General features: G+C 39.3%; 1 protein-coding gene across 2 annotated transcripts in view; it reads left to right on the forward strand.

Annotated features, from left to right (window-relative positions):
* LOC126473359 (transcriptional regulator ATRX homolog) overlaps positions 1 to 23710 on the forward strand; it is a 479699-nt gene that overhangs the window by 100072 nt on the left and 355917 nt on the right. For both annotated transcript variants that reach the window (XM_050100365.1, XM_050100366.1), the window contains exons 8-10: positions 3250 to 5144; positions 5239 to 5292; positions 18302 to 18486. In XM_050100365.1, coding sequence (XP_049956322.1) covers positions 3250 to 5144; positions 5239 to 5292; positions 18302 to 18486 — 2134 coding nt within the window. The remainder of the gene's footprint in view (positions 1 to 3249; positions 5145 to 5238; positions 5293 to 18301; positions 18487 to 23710) is intronic.

The raw sequence follows: 23710 nt of genomic DNA on the forward strand, positions 1-23710 counted from the left end.
CCTGACATTCCACTGTACTTGATGAGTTCTGACTTAATTTCATCCACCCCAGCTGCTTTATTGCACTGCAATCTATTGACCATTTTCTCCACTTCCTCAAACGTGATCCTATTTCCATCATCATTCCTATCCCATTCTACCTCGAAATCTGAAACATTACTGATCGTATTTTCACCTACATTGAGCAACTCTTCAAAATATTCCCTCCATCTGCCCAAGGCATCCACAGGATTCACCAGCAGTTTTCCTGACCTGTCCAAAATACTTGTCATTTCCTTCTTACCTCCCTTTCGAAGACTGCTAATTACACTCCAGAATGGTTTTCCAGCAGCTTGACCCAATGTCTCCAACCTGTTTCCAAAGTCTTCCCAAGATTTCTTCTTGGATGCTGCAATTATTTGTTTGGCTTTGTTTCTTTCTTCAACATAACTTTCTCTGTCTACCTGAGTTCTAGTATGTAGCCATTTTTATACGCCTTCTTTTGCCTTTTACAGGCTGCCTTGACTGTGTCATTCCACCAAGCTGTTTGCTTCCTCCTACTTTTACACACTACTGTTCCAAGACATTCTTTAGCCACTTCTAGTACTGTGTCCCTGTACCTTGTCCATTCCTTTTCCAGTGACTGTAATTGACTACATTCAGCTAACTGGTACCTTTCTGAGATCGCTGTTATGTACTTGTGCCTGATTTCCTTATCCTGAAGTTTCTCCACTCTTATCCTCCTACGTATGGACCTGACCTCCTGCACTTTCGGCCTCGCAATCCCAATTTCACTGCAGATTAAATAATGATCAGTGTCATCAAAGAATCCCCTGAATACACGTGTGTCCCTCACAGCCTTCCTGAATTCCTGATCTGTTATTATATAGTCAATGACAGATCTGGTTCCCCTGCTTTCCCAAGTATACCGGTGAATGTTCTTATGTTTAAAAAAGGAGTTTGTGATTACTAAGCCCATACTGGCACAGAAATCCAAGAGTTGCTGCCCGTTCCTGTTGGCCTCCATATCCTCTCCAAATTTACCCATAACCTTTTCATACCCTTCTGTTTGATTTCCAATCCTGGCGTTAAAATCACCCATGAGCAGAACACTGTCCTTGTCCTTTACTCTAACAACTACATCACTGAGTGCCTCATAAAAACTATCCATCTTATCTTGACCAGTCCCTTCACAATGCGAATATACTGACACAATCCTAATTTTCTTGCTAGACACTGTCAAATCTATCCACATCAGTTGTTCGTTTACATACCTTATTGCAACTACGCTGGGTTCCATTTCTTTCCTGATGTAAAGCCCTACACCCCATTGTGCTATTCCTGCTTTGACTCCTGAAAAGTAGACCTTGTATTCTCCCACTACTTCTTCTTTCTCACCCCTTACCCAAATGTCACTAACAGCTAAAACGTCCAGCCCCATCTTACTTGCAGCCTCTGCCAGCTCTACCTTCTTCCAAGAGTAGCCCCCATGAAAATAAATTGTGTAATCAATATTCATTTAAAACAAAAAATGACACTTGCTATACACTATTGCATTCTTAAACAGTCGAAAATCCGGGATGAGACATAACAATGTTATGAAAAGAATAATTGCTACTTACCATATAGCGGAGGTTATACAATCGAATATAGTGTTACATCAATTATATCTTTAATGTTTAAAGGAATTTGGTTCGTTTACAGCAGGCATAACTCTGTAAAACTGTTATAGTTTTTGTTGTGCAGATGAAGAATTGGACCCACCAGGTTAGCTGAGAGCACTAGTGGACTGCTTCCTGGACTCGGGTAGGCGCGCTGGTCCCAGATCGAATCTGCCTGGCAGATTAACAACGGAGGCTGATGTGCCGGCCAGCCTGGATGTGGTTTTTAGGCGGTTTCCCACATCCCCCTAAGTGAATACCGGGCTGGTCCCCAAATCCCGCCTCAGTTACAGACTTGCAGACATCTTACCACATTTGCACTATTCCATTTATTACACTAGACACAGACAGCTGGGGTACACTAACTCTGTCCCGTGAAAGGGGGGGGGGGGGGGGGTTTACGGGGTGGTGGCAGCAAGGGCATCTGGCCACCCCTTAACATTAACATTGCCAAATCCGTACCTAACCACACCGCCCCTACGCAACCACGGTATAAAGGTGCAAGCGATAGATAGATAGCAATAGAGTTGTGCAAATGAAGACTTGGTCAAGACATAGTGCCCAGCCAGAAAAGAAAGAAACTCTGGATGACACCTTCTGTATAGGGAATTTTATATTAAAATGGTTCCAGATCTGACAAATAATATTTGTAAATGATAAAATATGATTATGAAAAGAGCAACTATAACAGAATTTTCCAAAAAATTCAAACACAGGTATTGAAATTAGATATGAATTCACAAACACACACACACACACACACACACACACACACACACACACACACACACAAAGACTGTGATGAACATTGGAAAAATGAGAATTTTTTAATAAATTATTGTTAAACATTTATTGGGTAACAATATTCCACTTTTAAGATGATCAGTTGTTGAAGTGTTCTCTCTCTCTCTCTCTCTCTCTCTCTCTCTCTCTCTTTATTCCGTGTGAATTGGTTCCATCTGAAATCATCCTCAAGAGTCTGTAGTTGCCTATGCATCTTACATGTAATTCTACACATCCTTAGCTTTCAACGTGCAATACTTGGCCCTTATGAGTTCCTTAAGTTGAGACTTTCAAAATTTTGCAATGAGACACAAAAGGATTTCTCAGTTTGATTGATTAATGTTGTGCTTCCAGTTATTCAAGTAAGTCGTCGTCTACATTTTATGTATAAAATGAACGTAGCCAAGAAGCACACCATTAAGGATATAAAAGCTTTTGGCTGCTTCACTAAATAGTTAAACTATGTCTTTGATAGTTTGTGCACTATTTAAGTAGTTCAAATGGCACAAGATTTTATGAATTTTGATACAATACTCATTGCACTAGGTGCTCTCATTTCTCCAAGAAATTTCATAACTACAAGAAATGTTTAGATTCAGGCATAATTATTTGGCATTGGATGATCCTTTCCCTCTAGCATACATATAATTGTGCTCTTCTGCTATCTAGAATTTTGAGGTAGTAAATGGCTACTCTATGAATATTTGGGCTCTGTAGTCCCTGCCTCCCCTCCTCAGTCAAAGATGTTTCATGCGATTTCATGTTAAGTGTTTTGAACTGACTGAAGCATGTTGATCTTTTGTTTGATTTATTGTTCTTTTTACAGAAAACTTCAATACGTCCTCATAATATGAGAACTAAAACAGATGCAACAGAAGTTATAGACATTGATTCAGGATCAGATGACAGCACCACAGCATCCAGGAAGTTACTGTGTTCTTCTGAAAATAAAAAAAGAACATTATTTCCCGAAAATGACAAAAAAACTGGTACCAAATCTGACAATGAAGGTGAGGATATATGTGAAACAGACAACCATGAATACAAAGGAAAACGTAAGACACCTGACAAATCGGATTGCGAAAATAACGTAAAAGTGGGAAGAGGGAGAAGATCTTCGGATGAGGACAATGACATTTCCCAAGAATCTTATGCCTTAGATAGAGAAAACACTAGAGAAATCTGTAGATTGCTTGCTGAACAGCTGAAAGACTTTGTAAGCACTGGGGAAATTATATCGGATCAGGCAAAGAAAATACTCAAGAGAAAAGTAAATAAGAAAAATTTTAAAGAACTGTTAGATGTAGATAAAACTGTAGAAAAAATACAACTGCTTGCAGAACTTTCAGTCAAAAATCTTGAGAAAGCTAAAACTAATACAAGAACTTTGTACAGTCAGTGGAGGAAGGACTTGGCGATTAAAAACAGAAACAAGCATGCTCAGGATAAGACAAGAAAATTTCATGTAAATGCTGACTGCCAGATATTGGTCGATAAACCTTCAGCTTGCTCTAAAACTACACTTTCAGAAAAGGAAATTGGCAGTCCAAAACCTGTCCACAGTGACCACGAAGGATCTGATAGAGAACAGTGCTCTCCGTTGATGCCAAACATGTTGCTGGGTACAAGCACACCTTGCAAAGAAGGTAAAATGGAAGCAGAAGAAGACCAAAACAACACTGTAGTATGTCAGTCAGATGAAACAGCATTAAAAACTGTAAATGATTCTGTCTTGCAATCAAATGACAACAAAATATCACCACAGAAATCAGACTGTGATGAACAGAAAAGTAAATATGAGGATGAGAGTGCTATTACAGTTGAAAATGAACGTGGAAACCTTTTTGAGAAAAATTTAAGTGCCATTTCACAAATGGCTACTGAAATACTTGATTTAGAGGCCGTCACAAATGCTCATCAGAAAGACAATATGGATTGCTGTGTGAATTCCGATGAGTCAACTGAAATGCTTGATTTAGAGGCTGACACGAAACTCCATGAAGACAGTACTATAGATAATTGCCAGCCTGATTTGTTTGATGTAGAATTGCAAACGGAGAAGACCAGTAATGATAAAATTGACACTATGGGTTATGACGTCCAGGAACAGTTAAGCACTGAGTTGATTGACACAATGGAAAGCATCCTTGTTAAGGTAGAGGAAAACATCAGTCGCCCTGATATGTTTGTGAACACTGATGCCAAGCTGCAGAGTAGTCCTCTGCGTGATTCTCATGTAGATGCTGTAGAATCAGACAAGGAAAATAAATTTTCAAGTATTGCATTAAAATCAAAAGAAAAGTTACTAGAGGTTAGTTCTGAAGACAACTCAGAAAGTGATAGCACAAACCATTCTGATGAAGAAGCACAAAGGAAAAAAAGAAAGAAGTGCAAAAGATTATCATTGAGGAATCATCCTAGTAATTCAAAAGTGCCTGCAGATAAAAATACATTGAAGAAAAAGAAACATGGTCTTCGAGGTCTTCCATCTTGTAGTGATAGTGACTCAGAGAGTTCTTTGGATAGTGCAAAGATAGATAAATATGGTCAACAAGAAAAGTTTGATATGAAATATTTAGCTCAGTTTAATGATGAAAAACTGAGAAATGGCTGTTATGTAAAACTTGAAAGGCTGGCCTCTTTTTCAAATGTTGAGAACAACTGTGATATGGACAATGGGCCAGATATAGAAAAAAGTAATAAAAGCAGGAACATTATTAGGTAACTAGTTCTGTTTTTTTTTACTTTTTTAGAAATTTGTCAGTTGCTCTTCAACATTTCTAATATATTATTTTTCTTCTCATAATGCAATTAGCGGAAGTGATGCAGAATCTATGGATGATAATGAAGAGGAACGAGAAATACGAAGGTATGTACAAATCTGCACTAACATATACTGCATGAAGAATAAAATATTAAATCAATCAGAAATGTGATACAGTGATCTTTCAATCCTGAATTCCTTAAACGTCACCATTAAAATCTTGTGACATATCATTTATGACTGTTGATGTCACTTTTTAAACTGTTTATGTTCACCACGTATAGATTGAATTCTACCAAAGCATCAGCATGTAACTATCTGATGCAGTAGTCGTTTGTCTACTGTTTTTGTTTTGAACGGCCAGTGTCGGTTGGTCACAGTCAGTGTGCTCCCTGCCGCCGTTGGATAAGCAGCTGAGCAGCAAGTCGTATACTCCTAGCTCACTCGTTTGTTACATAGTTTAATTCTTAATTTCTTTGCGTGTTTTTGGTACTTGCATTGTTTAATTCATAAATTTCGGGCGTATTATAGTATTTGAGAGTTGTAGCATCGCGGTTTAGTACCTGAATAGTGTAAATTCGCGTAGTCGTTTGTCTACTGTTTTTGTTTTGAACGGCCAGTGTCGGTTGGTCACAGTCAGTGTCCTCCCTGCCGCCGTTGGATAAGCAGCTGAGCAGCAAGTCGTATACTCCTAGCTCACTCATTTGTTACATAGTTTAATTCTTAATTTCTTTGCGTGTTTTTGGTACTTGCATTGTTTAATTCATAAATTTCGGAGGTATTATAGTATTTGAGAGTGTAGCATCGCGTTTTAGTACCTGAATAGTGTAATTTCGCTTAGTCTCCTTCCGCCGCCGAGCAGTGTCAGCAGTGCGCAAGTAGCAGCATTACTGCATTTACTAGGCAATCTTGTATTTTAATAACCGTTTAAATTTTGTCTATTTGTTTGCGCTCTCTGTAGATTAGTTCAGACGTTCTTTGCAAAACAGTTTTTAGCATGGATAGGGACTGCAACTGCTGTGTTCGGATGCAGGCTGAGTTGGCATCCCTTCGCTCCCAGCTTCAGGCAGTGTTGGCTTCGGTCACACAGCTTGAGGCTGCTGCCAATGGGCATCACTGTGGGGGTCCGGATGGGGGTTTGTCGGGGACGGCCAGCTCGTCCCACGCATCCCCTGATCGGACTACGACTGTGGTTGCCCGGGATACTGTCCGCATTGAGGCTGATCCCTCACCTGTGGTAGAGTGGGAGGTCGTTTCAAGGTGTGGCAGGGGGCGAAAGACATTCCGGAGGGCTGAACGGAAAGCCTCTCCAGTTTGTCAGACGAACCGGTTTCAGGCTCTGTCTCAGGCTGATACTGATCTTCGGCCTGACATGGCTGCTTGTCCTGTTCCAGAGGTTGCCCCTCAGTCTGCAAGATCCGGGCAGTTGCAGAGGGTGGGCTTACTGGTAGTTGGGAGCTCCAACGTCAGGCGCGTAATGGGGCCCCTTAGGGAAATGGCAGCAAGAGAACCAATGTGCACTCCGTGTGCATACCGGGGGGAGTCATTCCAGATGTGGAAAGGGTCCTTCCGGATGCCATGAAGGGTACAGGGTGCACCCATCTGCGGATGGTCGCTCATGTCGGCACCAATGATGTGTGTCGCTATGGATCGGAGGAAATCCTCTCTGGCTTCCGGCGGCTATCTGATTTGGTGAAGACTGCCAGTCTCGCTAGTGGGATGAAAGCAGAGCTCACCATCTGCAGCATCGTCGACAGGACTGACTGCGGACCTTTGGTACAGAGCCGAGTGGAGGGTCTGAATCAGAGGCTGAGACGGTTCTGCGACCGTGTGGGCTGCAGATTCCTCGACTTGCGCCATAGTGTGGTGGGGTTTCGGGTTCCGCTGGATAGGTCAGGAGTCCACTACACGCAACAAGCGGCTACACGGGTAGCAGGGGTTGTGTGGCGTGGGCTGGGCGGTTTTTTAGGTTAGATGGCCTTGGGCAAGTACAGAAAGGGCAACAGCCTCAACGGGTGCGGGGCAAAGTCAGGACATGCGGGGACCAAGCAGCAATCGGTATTGTAATTGTCAACTGTCGAAGCTGCGTTGGTAAAGTACCGGAACTTCAAGCGCTGATAGAAAGCACCGAAGCTGAAATCGTTATAGGTACAGAAAGCTGGCTTAAGCCAGAGATAAATTCTGCCGAAATTTTTACAAAGGTACAGACGGTGTTTAGAAAGGATAGATTGCATGCAACCGGTGGTGGAGTGTTCGTCGCTGTTAGTAGTAGTTTATCTTGTAGTGAAGTAGAAGTGGATAGTTCCTGTGAATTATTATGGGTGGAGGTTACACTAAACAACCAAACTAGGTTAATAATTGGCTCCTTTTACCGACCTCCCGACTCAGCAGCATTAGTGGCAGAACAACTGAGAGAAAATTTGGAATACATTTCACATAAATTTTCTCAGCATGTTATAGTCTTAGGTGGAGATTTCAATTTACCAGATATAGACTGGGACACTCAGATGTTTAGGACGGGTGGTAGGGACAGAGCATCGAGTGACATTATACTGAGTGCACTATTCGAAAATTACCTCGAGCAATTAAACAGAGAACCGACTCGTGGAGATAACATCTTGGACCTACTGATAACAAACAGACCCGAACTTTTCGACTCTGTATGTACAGAACAGGGAATCAGTGATCATAAGGCCGTTGCAGCATGCCTGAATATGGAAGTTAATAGGAATATAAAAAAAGGGAGGAAGGTTTATCTGTTTAGCAAGAGTAATAGAAGGCAGATTTCAGACTACCTAACAGATCAAAACGAAAATTTCTGTTCCGACACTGACAATGTTGAGTGTTTATGGAAAAAGTTCAAGGCAATCGTAAAATGCGTTTTAGACAGGTACGTGCCGAGTAAAACTGTGAGGGACGGGAAAAACTCACCGTGGTACAACAACAAAGTTAGGAAACTATTGCGAAAGCAAAGAGAGCTCCACTCCAAGTTTAAACGCAGCCAAAACCTCTCAGACAAACAGAAGCTAAACGATGTCAAAGTTAGCGTAAGGAGGGCTATGCGTCAAGCGTTCATTGAATTCGAAAGTAAAATTCTATGTACCGACTTGACAGAAAATCCTAGGAAGTTCTGGTCTTACGTTAAATCAGTAAGTGGCTCGAAACAGCATATCCAGACACTACGGGATGATGATGGCATTGAAACAGAGGATGACACACGTAAAGCTGAAATACTAAACACCTTTTTCCAAAGCTGTTTCACAGAGGAAGACCGCACTGCAGTTCCTTCTCTAAATCCTCGCAAAAACGAAAAAATGGCTGACATCGAAATAAGTTTCCAAGGAATAGAAAAGCAACTGGAATCACTCAACAGAGGAAAGTCCACTGGACCTGACGGGATACCAATTCGATTCTACACAGAGTACGCGAAAGAACTTGCCCCCCTTCTAACAGCCGTGTACCGCAAGTCTCTAGAGAAACGGAGGGTTCCAAATGATTGGAAAAGAGCACAGATAGTCCCAGTCTTCAAGAAGGGTCGTCGAGCATATGCGCAAAACTATAGACCTATATCTCTTACGTCGATCTCTTGTAGAATTTTAGAACATGTTTTTTGCTCGCGTATCATGTCATTTCTGGAAACCCAGAATCTACTATGTAGGAATCAACATGGATTCTGGAAACAGCGATCGTGTGAGACCCAACTCGCCTTATTTGTTCATGAGACCCAGAAAATATTAGATACAGGCTGCCAGGTAGATGCTATTTTTCTTGACTTCCGGAAGGCGTTCGATACAGTTCCGCACTGTCGCCTGATAAACAAAGTAAGAGCCTACTTAATATCAGACCAGCTGTGTGGCTGGATTGAAGAGTCTTTAGCAAACAGAACACAGCATGTTGTTATCAATGGAGAGACGTCTACAGACGTTAAAGTAACCTCTGGCGTGCCACAGGGGAGTGTTATGGGACCATTGCTTTTCACAATATATATAAATGACTTAGTAGATAGAGTCGGAAGTTCCATGCGGCTTTTCGCGGATGATGCTGTAGTATACAGAGAAGTTGCAGCATTAGAAAATTGTAGCGAAATGCAGGAAGATCTGCAGCGGATAGGCACTTGGTGCAGGGAGTGGCAACTGACCCTTAACATAGACAAATGTAATGTATTGCGAATACATAGAAAGAAGGATCCTTTATTGTATGATTATATGATAGCGGAACAAACACTGGTAGCAGTTACGTCTGTAAAATATCTGGGAGTATGCGTGCGGAACGATTTGAAGTGGAATGATCATATAAAATTAATTGTTGGTAAGGCGGGTACCAGGTTGAGATTCATTGGGAGAGTGCTTAGAAAATGTAGTCCATCAACAAAGGAGGTGGCTTACAAAACACTCGTTCGACCTATACTTGAGTATTGCTCATCAGTGTGGGATCCGTACCAGGTCCGGTTGACGGAGGAGATAGAGAAGATCCAAAGAAGAGCGGCGCGTTTCGTCGCCGGGTTATTTGGTAACCGTGATAGCGTTACGGAGATGTTTAATAAACTCAAGTGGCAGACTCTGCAAGAGAGGCGCTCTGCATCGCGGTGTAGCTTGCTCGCCAGGTTTCGAGAGGGTGCGTTTCTGGATGAGGTATCGAATATATTGCTTCCCCCTACTTATACCTCCCGAAGAGATCACGAATGTAAAATTAGAGAGATTAGAGCGCGCACGGTGGCTTTCAGACAGTCGTTCTTCCCGCGAACCATACGCGACTGGAACAGGAAAGGGAGGTAATGACAGTGGCACGTAAAGTGCCCTCCGCCACACACCGTTGGGTGGCTTGCGGAGTATCGATGTAGATGTAGATGTAGATGACACTTGATTGAAAGACACAGAATGCAACCTTAAAGGTAAAACTTCAGTCTTATAATAGGCTACTTTCCTATGTTTACAATACAGTTTGGACTGTCATTATTCTGATTGATTATAGCATTTACAGTCAACATTGTCACAAAATATCTGTTGTTTTTATGTAATTAAAACTTAAAAATCATTAAATATCAAGATCTGGTCACATGTTCGACAACGCTCTGTTACTGGCTGATTCTCCGGTGACATCAAAGGCTAGGAGTAAGACGAAGCTATACGTGTGTTATAAGAGCGTTATCCAAAATTATGAAGTTTTTACATACTTTTACTACAAACAATTTATCTATTTAGTGATGGAAAATGCAACTACAACTTTTAAGTAACAATATAAAGGATTTTTGTGAATGCAGATAGTGGAAGCCTTGCGGAAGTTTATGCGCCACGCATTTAGAGTGGCAATATGTGCAGTGACGGACATTCTTTTCTCTGCTCCCTGCATCATTAAACTCATTCAAAACTAAGGAATTGTAGAACTTTTGCAAATGGGTGCATATATTACATCTAGATTGTCGACTGTCAGGCATGAGCTATGGTCCAAAGCACAACAAAATTATTCTTGGCAAAACTTAATGCTGATATCCTATGTAGAAGGCACTCACCAGAGATACTGCACACGTCCTTTCTTCTGTGGCGCAGTGGATAACGCATTCAAATGCGTTGAAAGAGATCACATGTTCGAATCCTGGAAGGGTCATAAATTTTAAAAAGTTTTACATGAAATATGAAAATAGTATTAGCAAGAACTGTTTGTAACAGTTGTTTTGACTGTGGGATGTATTATATATAGCTTCACATTAGTCTTAGTCTGAGAAACAGACAACAGAGGATAAATGCGTTTACCTTGCAAACAAACAAGTCACTTTTTTGGATAGCATTGCTACTGAAGATATCATCATACCTCCACAGTACAATGATATGTGGGACAGTGGAGTTGTACAGAAAGTTATAAAGCATGTACAACACGCAGGTAACACAAACATATAGGCTGTGATATTTTTGAGTGTAAACCAACATTAGCGTTTGAAGCAGACCTACTTCATCTTTATGTACCGATAAGATGTTGAAACAGTGAAAATTAAACAGTAAGGATAATACACAGACATTGTGAAGATAAAAACATTGTTTCTAATAAAGTAAAAAGTGTGTGGTCACATTATCTTTTTGAAAGTGACATGTGTGAACAATGTTGCAAATGTAAGCAGCAAGGAAGACATGATATTATTCTATTTCTGATCAGTGTGGTGAAGTTTTGTAAATGTGATTTGATTTTCGTATGGGAGGACTGTCGAGTCATTTTACAGATAAGTTAAAATGTTCATTCTGTTTAGATTTGAAGCAGTGATCTATGGACATCCTCTTATAAATCTCGACAGTTTACTGCTGTAACAGTGGAGCTGCCAAATACTTGAGGTGTAGTTAGGTAAAATGACACTTCGAGTTTAATTTTGTTGAATGATACTATCCTTTGTTGTAACAGTGGGAGAGCATATCTTGGAAATAAATTAATGTTAATATCACAGTGCAACACATTTTTAATTAAGCTAGTGAACTTGTGCCTCGATGTGGAGGCAATTTGCCGATACAGTGCAACTACATTTTATGCATCTTCTCAGTCTCTGGAACAATTGAAAACAACTTTTCAGGAGTTTTTGTACAATATGGTAAGACACACCTTTTGTAACCCATTTTCCAAAACATAAATTCCAAAACAAGCAATCACTGTGAATTAGCAATATGACAGTAGGAGATAGCACTATGATGGCAGGAGCAGTGAGCTAGCCAGTGATGTCACAGGCATCACATGACTCAAATGGAGCGTTTCAGCGGACATTTAATTATTTGAATTTCATTTCCATTTTTATAAAAGAATACTGAAATTCAAGAGGGGAAAAGCATGTTAGGGCATAAAATGACATAATTAATCATTTACGACAGTTTCCAGAAAACAGTCAAATACCTCATTCTGTTTGCAGTTTACTGTTAACATAGCTTAATGAAATTTTTACCCTCATGACAAATTTTATAGTGGCTGATCAGTTGATGAAAAATCTAGGGTGGAATACTATTATGTATGTTAGGAGATACAATTTCTCACCAATTAGGAGAGGTCTTAACACCAGAGAAGTGTGAAAGAGAAGAATGGTAATGAAGAAAAGGGTTGGTGCATAAATATAACAGATGGAGTGTGAGAGTAGCAGGGTATCAAGGAGAGCGAAATGCAGTGAGACGAAGAGAGGAGCTACAGACAGTTAGTGGTAGAGAGACTGATAAATATTGAACCCAGAGGAACGTGAGAATGTAAGATATATTGAGTGATTTGTCACCTGCACAATTCAGAGTACCTAATGGGGTTGAGAAACATGTTTTCTAATTGGATGGTCCAATGGGGCAAACTCATTCACTGACAGTAGGCAGTTTATTCATGGTCAGCTGGAAGTAGACTGTTATGCAGTGTTTGTAGCATAGCTGGTAGATTATGTGGTTGCTTAGATTCGTGCAGATGGGGAAAATAATACTAGTGATAGGTCTGCAATAATATAGTTGTGTGAATATAAAGACATGTCTTTCACAGGGATATGGGCCATATGGCAATAGGCTGGGAAGAAAGATCAGCATAAGAATGGACAAAGATGTGTGTATGTTCGGAATGCAGGGGAATAGCACTCTAGCAATGGTATTGGGGAGGATATACCTCATTTTAGAGCTTCACTCAGTGCTGATGGAGAATGTCATTCAGTTTTCCACATCATGGATTGTCATTCAGTGGTCGAAATCATGGATGGAACTGAGCGATGATGGGAGCTCTTCTTTATTGCTGCTTAGTATGTGAACAAGGAATATTTAGTCTATACAGAGATAAGCACGGGTTGTCTGTTCTTAGACAAAGTTGTGAAAATAGTGTCACTTTCTAAAGCCTGTAGAATGGCTTTCAGTGTACTGGTGAAGGAACAGCTTGTCACTGCAGATGTGCTTTGAAGGTGACCAGCTTACAAGGAGGTATATTTAGTGCAGAATGATTGGCAGGTATTGGAAGTGTTAGAATTGCTGATGACCACCAGTTTTTATTAGTCATTGTCCTCAACCTCCTTAACTACTCTTACACTGCATTGTCCACCTTCCCCCTCTACTATTCTCTCAGTGGTTCCCCTTGCAGAACCATGTTTTCCCTCCTGCCTCCACCATGTTTACCTATATCTAACCTCACCATGTTCTACATCCATCCTAACCATGTTTTACCACCTCCTCCCCACCTTATCACTCTTCCGTGTTCTCAGCATCCTCTATGTCACATGCCAGGTTACTGCTCACTCCAGTTGGCTGTCAACCCTACAAGACACCATTTGTGGACGAAAATGAATACAAAACACACATTTCAGGATGCTGACATTTCAGCATGTAAGACATACTTTTCTACTACAGGAACATAAAATCACTTGAGAATGGACTAAAAGGCTGAAACTAGTTGTGAACAAATAAAATTAATACAGCAAAAGTGGAAAATGTCATCATCTTTTAATAAATTCTCTGCGGTGGTAACAACTATGAAGGAGAAAAAAATTAATGCTGATTGGATTTGAAATGATGACCTGCAGCACACCAGCAGGGATGCAAACTGGTATTCCATATTTGTGTGCAGCACAGCTCATGACATTGTTCCCTTCTCTGGAGAAACAGTGACCCACTGTTTCATCAGAAGTTCTCATTGGAGCTGACTACAGCATCTTAGTTATTGATCTTATCAGTGATTCTCTGTATGGTAGCATCGGAGAATCCTCACATTTGGTTCATGCTGTCTCACCCCCTTCATTATGATGAGCGTTGAGAGCAACCTCTCCCATCGAGCTGTGTGTTCATTGAGTGGGCCTTCAGTTTTCTCGAATAAAAAGCCCCAGCTTTGATCTGTGCCTCTGGACTGTTTTATAGCTTCATACAGAGGAGCTTTGTACTTTGTTGTCTTTTTCAACAGTCATAATCCTCCATTTCATATGTCACCCCTGAAAAGCGTAAAAGCGTTACCAGGAGTCTGGGGCTGTATCTTAATGGCTGGTGCAGGGTGTTAAACTGCCCTCAGTCCTTCTCCTGGATATCTAGGGACTTTATGTGAGTCAGTTCCTTTGTGTCTTCAATCCTGGTGATGAAGAGCTTCACATAGTCATCCTGAGTATCATTTGGCTGAAATGGGGATAGTGTATCCATTGTTGTTTTGGTGTCACATCCGGGTAGAAGACAGAATGGCGTGCAGCCTGTAGGAAGTTGCTTCATTGTCTTGTATGTGAATGTCATGACATGCAGTATTGTATCCAAACCTCTGTTTGATACACTGTTTTGCGTCGACATACATTGAGAGTGGATCTGCCAATGCCATATTAAAGTGCTCTCTGACATCATTTGTCAACAGGTGGTAGGCAGTCGACATTTTGTGGGTGATGTCGCAATGTGAAATTACCTCCTGGTACTAGTCTCAATTGGAAAACTTTTTCACAATCAGAGATCATCAAATGGAGTTCTCTGTTCCTCAAAATGAAGTCTTCTAGCAGGAACCTTACAATTTTCTTAGCTTTGGCAGTTGGCACAACTTTTGTCATGGCATGATTAGCATTTTTCATCTTCGTGACATGAACTTACCCAAGTGGTTGATTCTGATCTGGTCGAATGGCTCTGCACAACTGATAATATAGCTATTGTGGAAGTAATTATGGCACTTGTTCTGTCACTGGCATTCCTGAGTGGCTCACATAGTGTCTAACACATTGGTACAGACCTGGTCAGTGATGCCTGCATCAGATTCTGTCTGGTGCCTTCACGAACCCCAGGTGACCAGATGTTGGAGCATCATGGGAATACTTTAGGTTAGTTTAACCCAGATAGTCCTGAATTATTTTTTTTTTTCAAAATTGATTTATATCTTATCTACATTCATTCACAAGGTTGTAAGGAAGAAAGTAAAAACAATTTTGAGTATTTATTTTTATTTGGTATTTCCAAAAATGGGCGTCCTTCCAGAAGGACGTCAGGACAATAAGGGAACATGTTTTTAAAGTATGTGACATTGCACAATGAACTTGTTTTGGTTTTTATACTTTCAAATAAACATAAATAAATTTGAATTATGGGCTAAAACAGCTAATAAATACAAAAACAAAGAAAATAACCTATACACATATTTTATGCACTAGTATGATAAGACAAAAAGCAACAAACATGTAGTGGTTCGTCATATTTTACGCACATAGTAGTAGTTTTTTTGTGGCAATTTCGACATTTCAGCTGCTTCTTCTCTTTTTGTTATCTCGACCGTTGGTAATTCAGCAACATAATGTTTTCTTCCATCAAATCTAGAATCTAGTTTTGCCCTCTTACTAGGACGTCCTCTGCTGGTAGTGACTCTTTTGTTACTTTCAAGATTTGCAATGAAAATGCGACGACGAAATGTCAGATGATCTATGGGTTCTTCGTTGTGCTTGTAAAGATCCCAGGCATTTTGCTCTGCAATGTCTATAAAATGTGCAATGATCGGGAAATACCACTTTTTCCATTTTATGGAGCATCCATATAGGGATACATTTTGGTCAGCTCGATCTACGCCTCCCATATGAGTATTGTAGAAGTGTAATAAGTTAGGTTGAAGCATGCTAATCCTTTTCTTTTGTTCACTGGAACGTCTTGCTACAGAGCGTAGTGGTTGCACTCTATCGAAGTTGGTGGCTATAGTAACAACACTGTTGTCATTCCAACGTACAATGGAAATCCCGGATGCTGAGTCAGAACAAATTTAATATGATCCTCTATTTTCTTTTATCATTTTATCTACAGATGATAGAGTATAATTCTTAACTCTGTTTCCTCTTATTGTTCCTGTTGCTTCCACGCCCCTCTCTTTTAGGTCATGTAGCGCAGTAGCATTGAGCTGACTTGCTGGTAATTTATCTACACTTGGATTTTCTTCAGCACTCGAATCTTCATCTGTTACGTCATCAGTTGAATTTAGAGGAGGTGTAATATTACATTCACACCAGTGTTAGGTATTTCCTCATCTTTTGATTCTAACATGTCCAAAAGTTCAATAAGTGTACATCGTTTTCTGTGAATACAAAATGACAACATATTATCCTGACGTCCTTCTGGAAGGACGGTTGAAAACATTATTGAATTACAACTGACAAAAACTTTCAATCATAATATGAACCCATAAATAATATAGGTGAATTCTTTAAGATATTATATGACAAGTTTCAGAATTATTGACGCAATATGAAAGAAAATATACATACCCATCGATGATAAGGTCAGTCAGTTCGTCCAAGGTAAAATCGGCCCTATTTTCAAGACACAGTTTCTCACTCACTATGAACGACAACGTCAAATTGACTGTCGCAGTGCGCAAATGACACTGCCTACTTCACATAACAATGTGCCACAGTCCGTTGGAAAATGCTTTATTCGCAAAAATAAATAATTTCAACAGTGAGTTGCGTCGTCCTTCCAGAAGGACGTCAGGGTTATCTGGGTTAATGTAGATGACCTTGGATGACAAGCAACCCATCAGGACAATATTTCCTTTTATATAATGCTCCATCTGTTAATTGCAATTCCCCATTAGCTGGTTCCTCCTCTGTCAAGATTTCTGTAGTTTTTAGCAGTGGCGGACCTTCCCTCAAGTTAGCAACAGTGTCATTTAATGCAATGACAACTCAAATTTCATCCATGCTGCTGTATTACATGAAGGGTTCCTTGAAAGGCAGTTAGCTTCCTTGTATTTGCATCAGGCTTTTGTGTACTGCTGTGTGGCGATACTCTTGAAACCTCAGGGGGCCATCTCTCTAGTCAACTTGACCGTTTCTTCATGACAGTCAGCCAGCATAGGGAATGATGGACTTTCACAATGGTGAATCATTTGCAAAATAAGTGTGGATGGAACTTGTTAATGGCCCAAACAACTCTAAGGATAGTAGAGTAATTCATCTTAGACTGGGAGAGTACATAGGAAGCATGTGTGATCACTTTTTAGGACATTCCTGAATTTGCGCTAGATCTGCACTCATCCTATAACTGCGGGTTTGGTATTCTCATCATACAACACTAGGACTGGAAAATATGTTTCTTGCACTATATTCCAGGAAAGTTTGGCATCTTCTAGTAGTTCTTGCAAGGGTCATGCTTTAATACAGAAATCTGTTACAAATTGCTGGGTTCTCACAGCACTAGTGTGCTGAAGAGTCAGAAAAGCTGTCATAGACGTTGAATAACTTACAGTTCATTGGTCAAGCCTGATAATAACAGTAAAGATTTATCAATTAGTACCAGAAAACTCGCATAACATATTTCACGTTTCAAACATATGGTGATTTTTCATATTAACTTAGAAGTACCAAACCACTTGTAACTGGAAATAAACATTAAATGCTAATTAAATTATGAAAACTCGTATAGATTTATGTTGGTAGGATTTTTGAATTATTGCATACAAAATTAAAAAAAAATCTTTAAAAATAAAATTCTAGATGTCTCAGTCGTTTGACTGAGCTAAAATTTTTACAGAGGGTGCTTTTTTTAAATAAATAAATTCAGGGATGGGAGCTAAACTTTTAGAAAGTTGAAAATTAGGACCTTCTCAGTGCTGATATTAATTGGTCTTTTTGTCATGTATGATGATGATATCAATTGTTGTTATAACAATTGTTTAGCATCATTATTACAGTTTGATACATTTAATATCCTTTCATGCATATCTTAGATACTGTAAGTTCAGAAAAAAGTATAGGTATGATGGAAAAAAAATGTTTATATGGAATCTGCATAGCTTTATTGCAGAGGACATGCTGTTATCTTCCCCAAACATCCAGATTACTGACATGCCCAACCAGTTGTTGGGCAATGAAATCCATGCTGCCTTATAGTTCGGCAATCTTTTATATTCACAAAGCATTGTCTAAGTAGCAAAACATGTTAAATATGAGAAAAAACCATGGAGCAAACAAAGAGTGAACCTCAAATCTTTGAATTTGCAAACCAAACCATACTGAGAGTGTCCTAAAAAAATGGCACAAATGCAATCTCAGTGGAAAGTTGCTTTTTCTATGCACTTAACTGTATTGACTTAAGAGTTGCATTGCATTCAAGTTGCTAATAAATTAAATTCTAATTATTGCAGACTTCCTACATCATTTATTTTGGTCAGCACTGATTTTTATAACTTTTTACAGACTGCTTTCCTTGAAGTCCATAAAAAAGAAATCATTAAATTTCAAAGCTGACTTAAGTGACGCTGACAGTGATGGTTCTAGAGGCAGTAGTAATAAAAAGGTAAAGAATACCAAAAGTGACAAAAAGCTCGATGAAGAGCAGACTGAATCACTGTTAAGTGTACACAAGAAAGTCATGGATGGTGGTAAGTATTTGTTGTAATATACATCTTTTAAAAATATGTTTTGTAATTTTAAAGCATATTTAGTTACATCACACTAAGAAATTTCAAACTTATTCTAGTCATTAGGCTGAATATGAGATGTAGTTTTGTATTAGACTATTTAGTCAATTTTATGTGTGCTGTCCAATGTCTACTAGGTTTTTTATATGTAAGATTAAACCCTAATTACTCATCAAGTTTATGACTTTCTAAGTTTTGAACAACAAATTCTGATATTTATATTCCATTGTTATCTTGAGTGTAAGGTATCTCTATGCTTTCCTCTGCTACTTCTGTTCGTTTTTTTCTTTATGTTATTTGCTAACTTCAAAGAAATCAGAGCTATCATACTATATGCTCCCCCTACTTCCCTGTTAACAGTCTTCCTTTCCACCTTCCCTAATACCCTTACCACTTGTCTTCTTTACCAACTGCTAATAATGTCCCTAACATTTCATCTTTTATTCATCTCGTTCAACTATACAGCAAAAAAATATTAAAATAATGCACCTAGTGTATTTGTAACTTACTTGTAAGTCGTAATTATTCAAATCGGTTCTACTATTCATTGATTTTAATAAGTATTGATTGATTTTAATAAGTATTGGTTCCAAAAGTTGGTGTGGCAAAGTTTCTTTGGGCTCTTCATAGCATTAGGGGATGATTAACTAAGTGCCATTGCACATGGCAGATGTTGAGTTCAATGTCATATTGTCAAAACGTACACTTGAATGTTAATACCAAGGAAATTGTAATGAGATTTTAACAAAGGTTAAATGGTTGCAGTATCTGAAAAGGAAGCAAAGTTTTTCCTAGAGATGTAATCAGGGACTTTATTGGTGTATCTGGGCTAAATGAAACAGTTTGTAAAGTCACAGGCCCACCATTTAATCAAGTGAGACTTAAAGGAGAAGAAGAAAAAATGGCTGATAAAATATTCACAATTTCATATATTTATGTAAAGTGGTTGCTTTACGGTTAAAGAACCTGATGGCTGCAAATGGTCTAAATCTAAATTTTAAGAAATGTACCAGAGTATCTGCAATTATTTCAGTATGTGTGGATAATATTGTAAGAAGTTATAATACAGTGCAACAGAAAAATTTATTCGAACTGTGGGAGTACTAGAGAAGGCGTTCTTTTTGCAATCTTATAAACATTAAATCCTGATTGCACCATCAAAGATGTTGGATCTTCACTCAAGAAAATGTGGAGATTTTTATTCAAAAATGAGCCTACTACATAGCCAGTCAACAAATAGACTTCAAGATGTGACAGCTAAAATAACTTCACAACTGAGTTCATGAGCATGTTCCACGAATACAGCAGTACATAGTAAATCTCATAAAAGTAGATTATGAGTGACAGAAGGAATTGGAACATTGTTCATTTAGAAGAAGAAACTGCACTTGGAGAAAAAAAGTTAAGTGAAATCCAGTGTTTCTTATTTCTGTAAAAAAAAGTTTTAAAAAATTGACATACTAGTTAAACTAGGGAAGGTACTGCAAAATATATATTCATTTCAAATGTGAAAAGGGAAAAAAAGAGTTTGATCTGTTGTAAGATTTGATGTTGGCAATGAAATTAAGTGATAATGTTCCTCTAAACCTTTGACATATGGTAGAGCTGTTACAGATCTCAGTGCTGTAAGTGAATCCTTCAGTGACGTCACAGATATTGTGGGTGACTGCTCACCACCAAATACAAGTCTCTTTATGATAAAGGGTAATTGCCCAAGTTGTAAGTTTTACTGTGTATCTTAACTCTAGTGTGATAAATCATAATGTACCAAACAGTTTTGAACTCAGTAGGGTAAAACGAGGTTCCCTCTTGATGTAGGTAATGCAGTGAAAGTAGTTAATACACAAATCTGTCATGAAAGACGTAGTGGTCATAATGAAAAATAGTCTATCATAATATTGCACATTTTCTTTCCCTCATACAGTCATCAACCAGTCTTTTGATGAGAACAGTTTCCCCTGATAGACTAAAACATGCTGAAGTACTACCAATTAATAAAAATAGTAAAAAAAAGATAATTTGTGATACTGTATTATCTATGTCTTTGTTATAGATTTACTCAAAATGTTTGTGTAAGAGCTGCATGTCGTAAGGTAGAATGGTATAATTCATCTCACAGCGTTATTCCACATAATTAGCAGATAGAAAAGGACATATTTATTTATACACAAATATGACTGTTGCCAAGATGATGGACATGACATTTTTACATTAATTAATTAAATTATATCTCTAATATACAATAATTTACTTAAACTAAATTTATCCTTTTCCTGTTGTCCATTATATTTGGTGTTTTGCTGCTGTTAGACCAAGTATTTAAATTTGCTAACACTTTCTGGAAAAAAACTGAGCATATCTCCTATTAATTTTGTACCAATGCTCTTTCCTTCCCTGATACACTCTGTCAGTGACCGGACTTTGCCTCATATTTTCCCATGCATCTTCACCCACTTATGCTTGGCATATCTTGTTTGTATGGGACTTTCCAGTTATAATTTATTAATCATTTGTGGGACACTAGTTGTTAATCTATAGTCTCCCATTATGTACCTTGCTGCTCCTCATTGCACAGTTGTGCGCTTTGACTTACAGGTATTCTTTATGGGGAGCCTATATCCCTGCAGTGCAGTCCAACTGGGATCCTACAAGGGATGTTTAGGATTTCTCCTTTGTACTCTTGCTTGCCCCCTTCAGAACCCTTATTAAGAGCATTTTTCACTGTGGCAAGGTCTTTTCACAAAATTTTTATCACCAACTTTCTATTCTGAATGTGAAAATATTTTTTTTTATTTGAACCCACATAGGGAGATATGACCACCATAATAAAGTATAGAAATTAGAACTTGCACAGAAAGACTAAGGTGTCCATTTTTCCCACATGCTATTTAAGAGTGGAATTGTCAAGAAAGGGCCTGTCAGTGGTTCTATGAACGCTCTTTGATGTGAATTGCAGATTCATGGTATAGATGTAGATGTAGAGTGTATGCAGAGACTTTTATATATAAAACACACACACACACACACACACACACACACACACTCTCTCTCTCTCTCTCTCTCTCTCTCTCTCTCTCTCTCTCTCTCTCTCTCTCTACTAGTACTACAATATTTGTAATACCGCATGTGTGTGTGTGTGCGCGTGTGTGCATGTGTGCGTGTGGTGGTATGATGGTGGTGGTGAAAGAAGGGAGAGGGTGAAACTTGGTGCTGGCATGTAGCCTAGTCCTTATGGATAGCACCGAGGGGGCTGCCAAACTTAATGTCTGCATCTAAAGGACAGATCACCATCAACAGTGCCATGTGCCCTCACTTCATGAGACACTGTGAATAGATTTGGTATTTAAACCAGGTGCAAAATCTCATGATCAGAAACTTTACACAAACTCCTCTCTACCACTTCACAGCCAAATACTGGCACTGGAAATTTTTTCTACCACCGGGATTCGAACCGGCGTACCTCGAGGTCAAGCGTCACCGCACAAGCACGCGTTAGCAACATCGACCATGGAGGCTGTTACTTGTATGTATTGTTTATCGTCTCTACTATGTGTAGTCCCCTGTGCAGCTTCCCAGCACTCAGTGCCACACCAAGGTATTGGCGTGGTATAGTGGTTACCACACTGGACTTGCATTCAGGAGTATGAGAGTTCAAATCCATGTGTGGCCATCCAGATTTAGGTTTTTCATGATGTCCCTAAATTGCTCCAGGCAAATGCCGGAATGGTTCGTTTGAAAGGACACGGCCGATTTCCTTTCCCATTCTTGACATAGTCTGAGCTTGTGTCTTGATGTCGACAGGATGTTAATCCCAAATTTCCTTTTTTATTCCAAGGCATTAAAAAGGATGGTGAATAGTCTCACTCTGAGTTCACGACCTCTTCAATGTCATTAACATAACTGAGAAACAGCAATGGCCCAAATTTATTGCTGTCTGTTACAAATCTGTAATTGCACCCACACCCTCTGTTTTCTCCTTGTAGGTATGCGGTCGGTCAACTCCTTCATCAAGAACTAGCCCTTGCAGTACCATATGACTCACCCTATCAAAACTTTTGAGGAAATCAATGGGTCTACAGTCAAGTTACCCTCTCCAATCAAACATTTCTGGAGCACCCTGCTGAAAACTGTCTTACTGTGACGTGCATGATAACCTTCCCAAATCAGTGCTGGCTCCTACACCACAGTCTTTCTTCCTACAAACACTCTCATAAGTACTTATTGATTACCTCATTCAAGTATTTTACTTTCAATACAGTTAGACTAATTGGCCTGTGGGTTTCGCTCTTGTCCATTGCTCTTTTTTTCTTACATACAGATATTATTACAGCTCCTATTCACTCATCTGGCAGGTGCACAGAATTATTTATACGGGAGTCACATTGGAACCATAGACAAGGTGTAGTGCACCAGCCCATGATTTTTAGTATTTATCTTATTCTCTTCATCCCTGCTGCTTTCCTTTGTCATGTGGTTTTCATAGCTGTGTATATTTAAATGTAAATGTAGACACCACTCATGAATGAGGCCTAAGGCCTATTCCGACTGACCAACAGCTACGTAAGATGCAGAACGAAGAGTGATCTGTCATTGTGGGACATGTGATCAGCATGTCACCAATCCCTCCAGCTGTTATTGTCAATTGATGAACCCTTATGATGCGCTTCTTCTTTATTCAAGCAGCTCCACATTTGCCCTCACAAAGACTTCGAGTGGAAGCCATACCAAACCTCCCTGCCTCACAAAAGATTTAGGGAGATGTCAGGAATTGAACCCGGGTCCTCCCTCGCTGTTATTCAATGTAAACCTCATGATGACATCCCTCTCATGTCCCTTTACTTCTTACAACTTGGCTGTCCAAGCCCCACTGTACTAATATTTTTCTGATTAAATAGCTCTATTTTTTGTGCATTCTTTGACAATATTTTGTACACTGCTTGCTTGAATGTTTGAAATTATCCTTTCTATGCCAGATACTCGATCAGGCGAACATCTGAAACTGGGGCACCTTTTTTTTTTAAAGAATAAAAAAATCTGCTTCGGTTGCCTGTAAATTCTTATTTATTGCTTGACTGGATTTGAAACCTAGAGTTTGATCTTCAGGTGCCACCAAATAATTATGCAAACATTAGTACATGACTGTTTGACGAGTCAATGGTGGGTCGAGACCCATGCCAAACAAACA

This window comes from Schistocerca serialis, chromosome 4, assembly GCF_023864345.2.
Source record: "Schistocerca serialis cubense isolate TAMUIC-IGC-003099 chromosome 4, iqSchSeri2.2, whole genome shotgun sequence".
Classification (NCBI taxonomy): Eukaryota; Metazoa; Arthropoda; class Insecta; order Orthoptera; family Acrididae; genus Schistocerca; species Schistocerca serialis.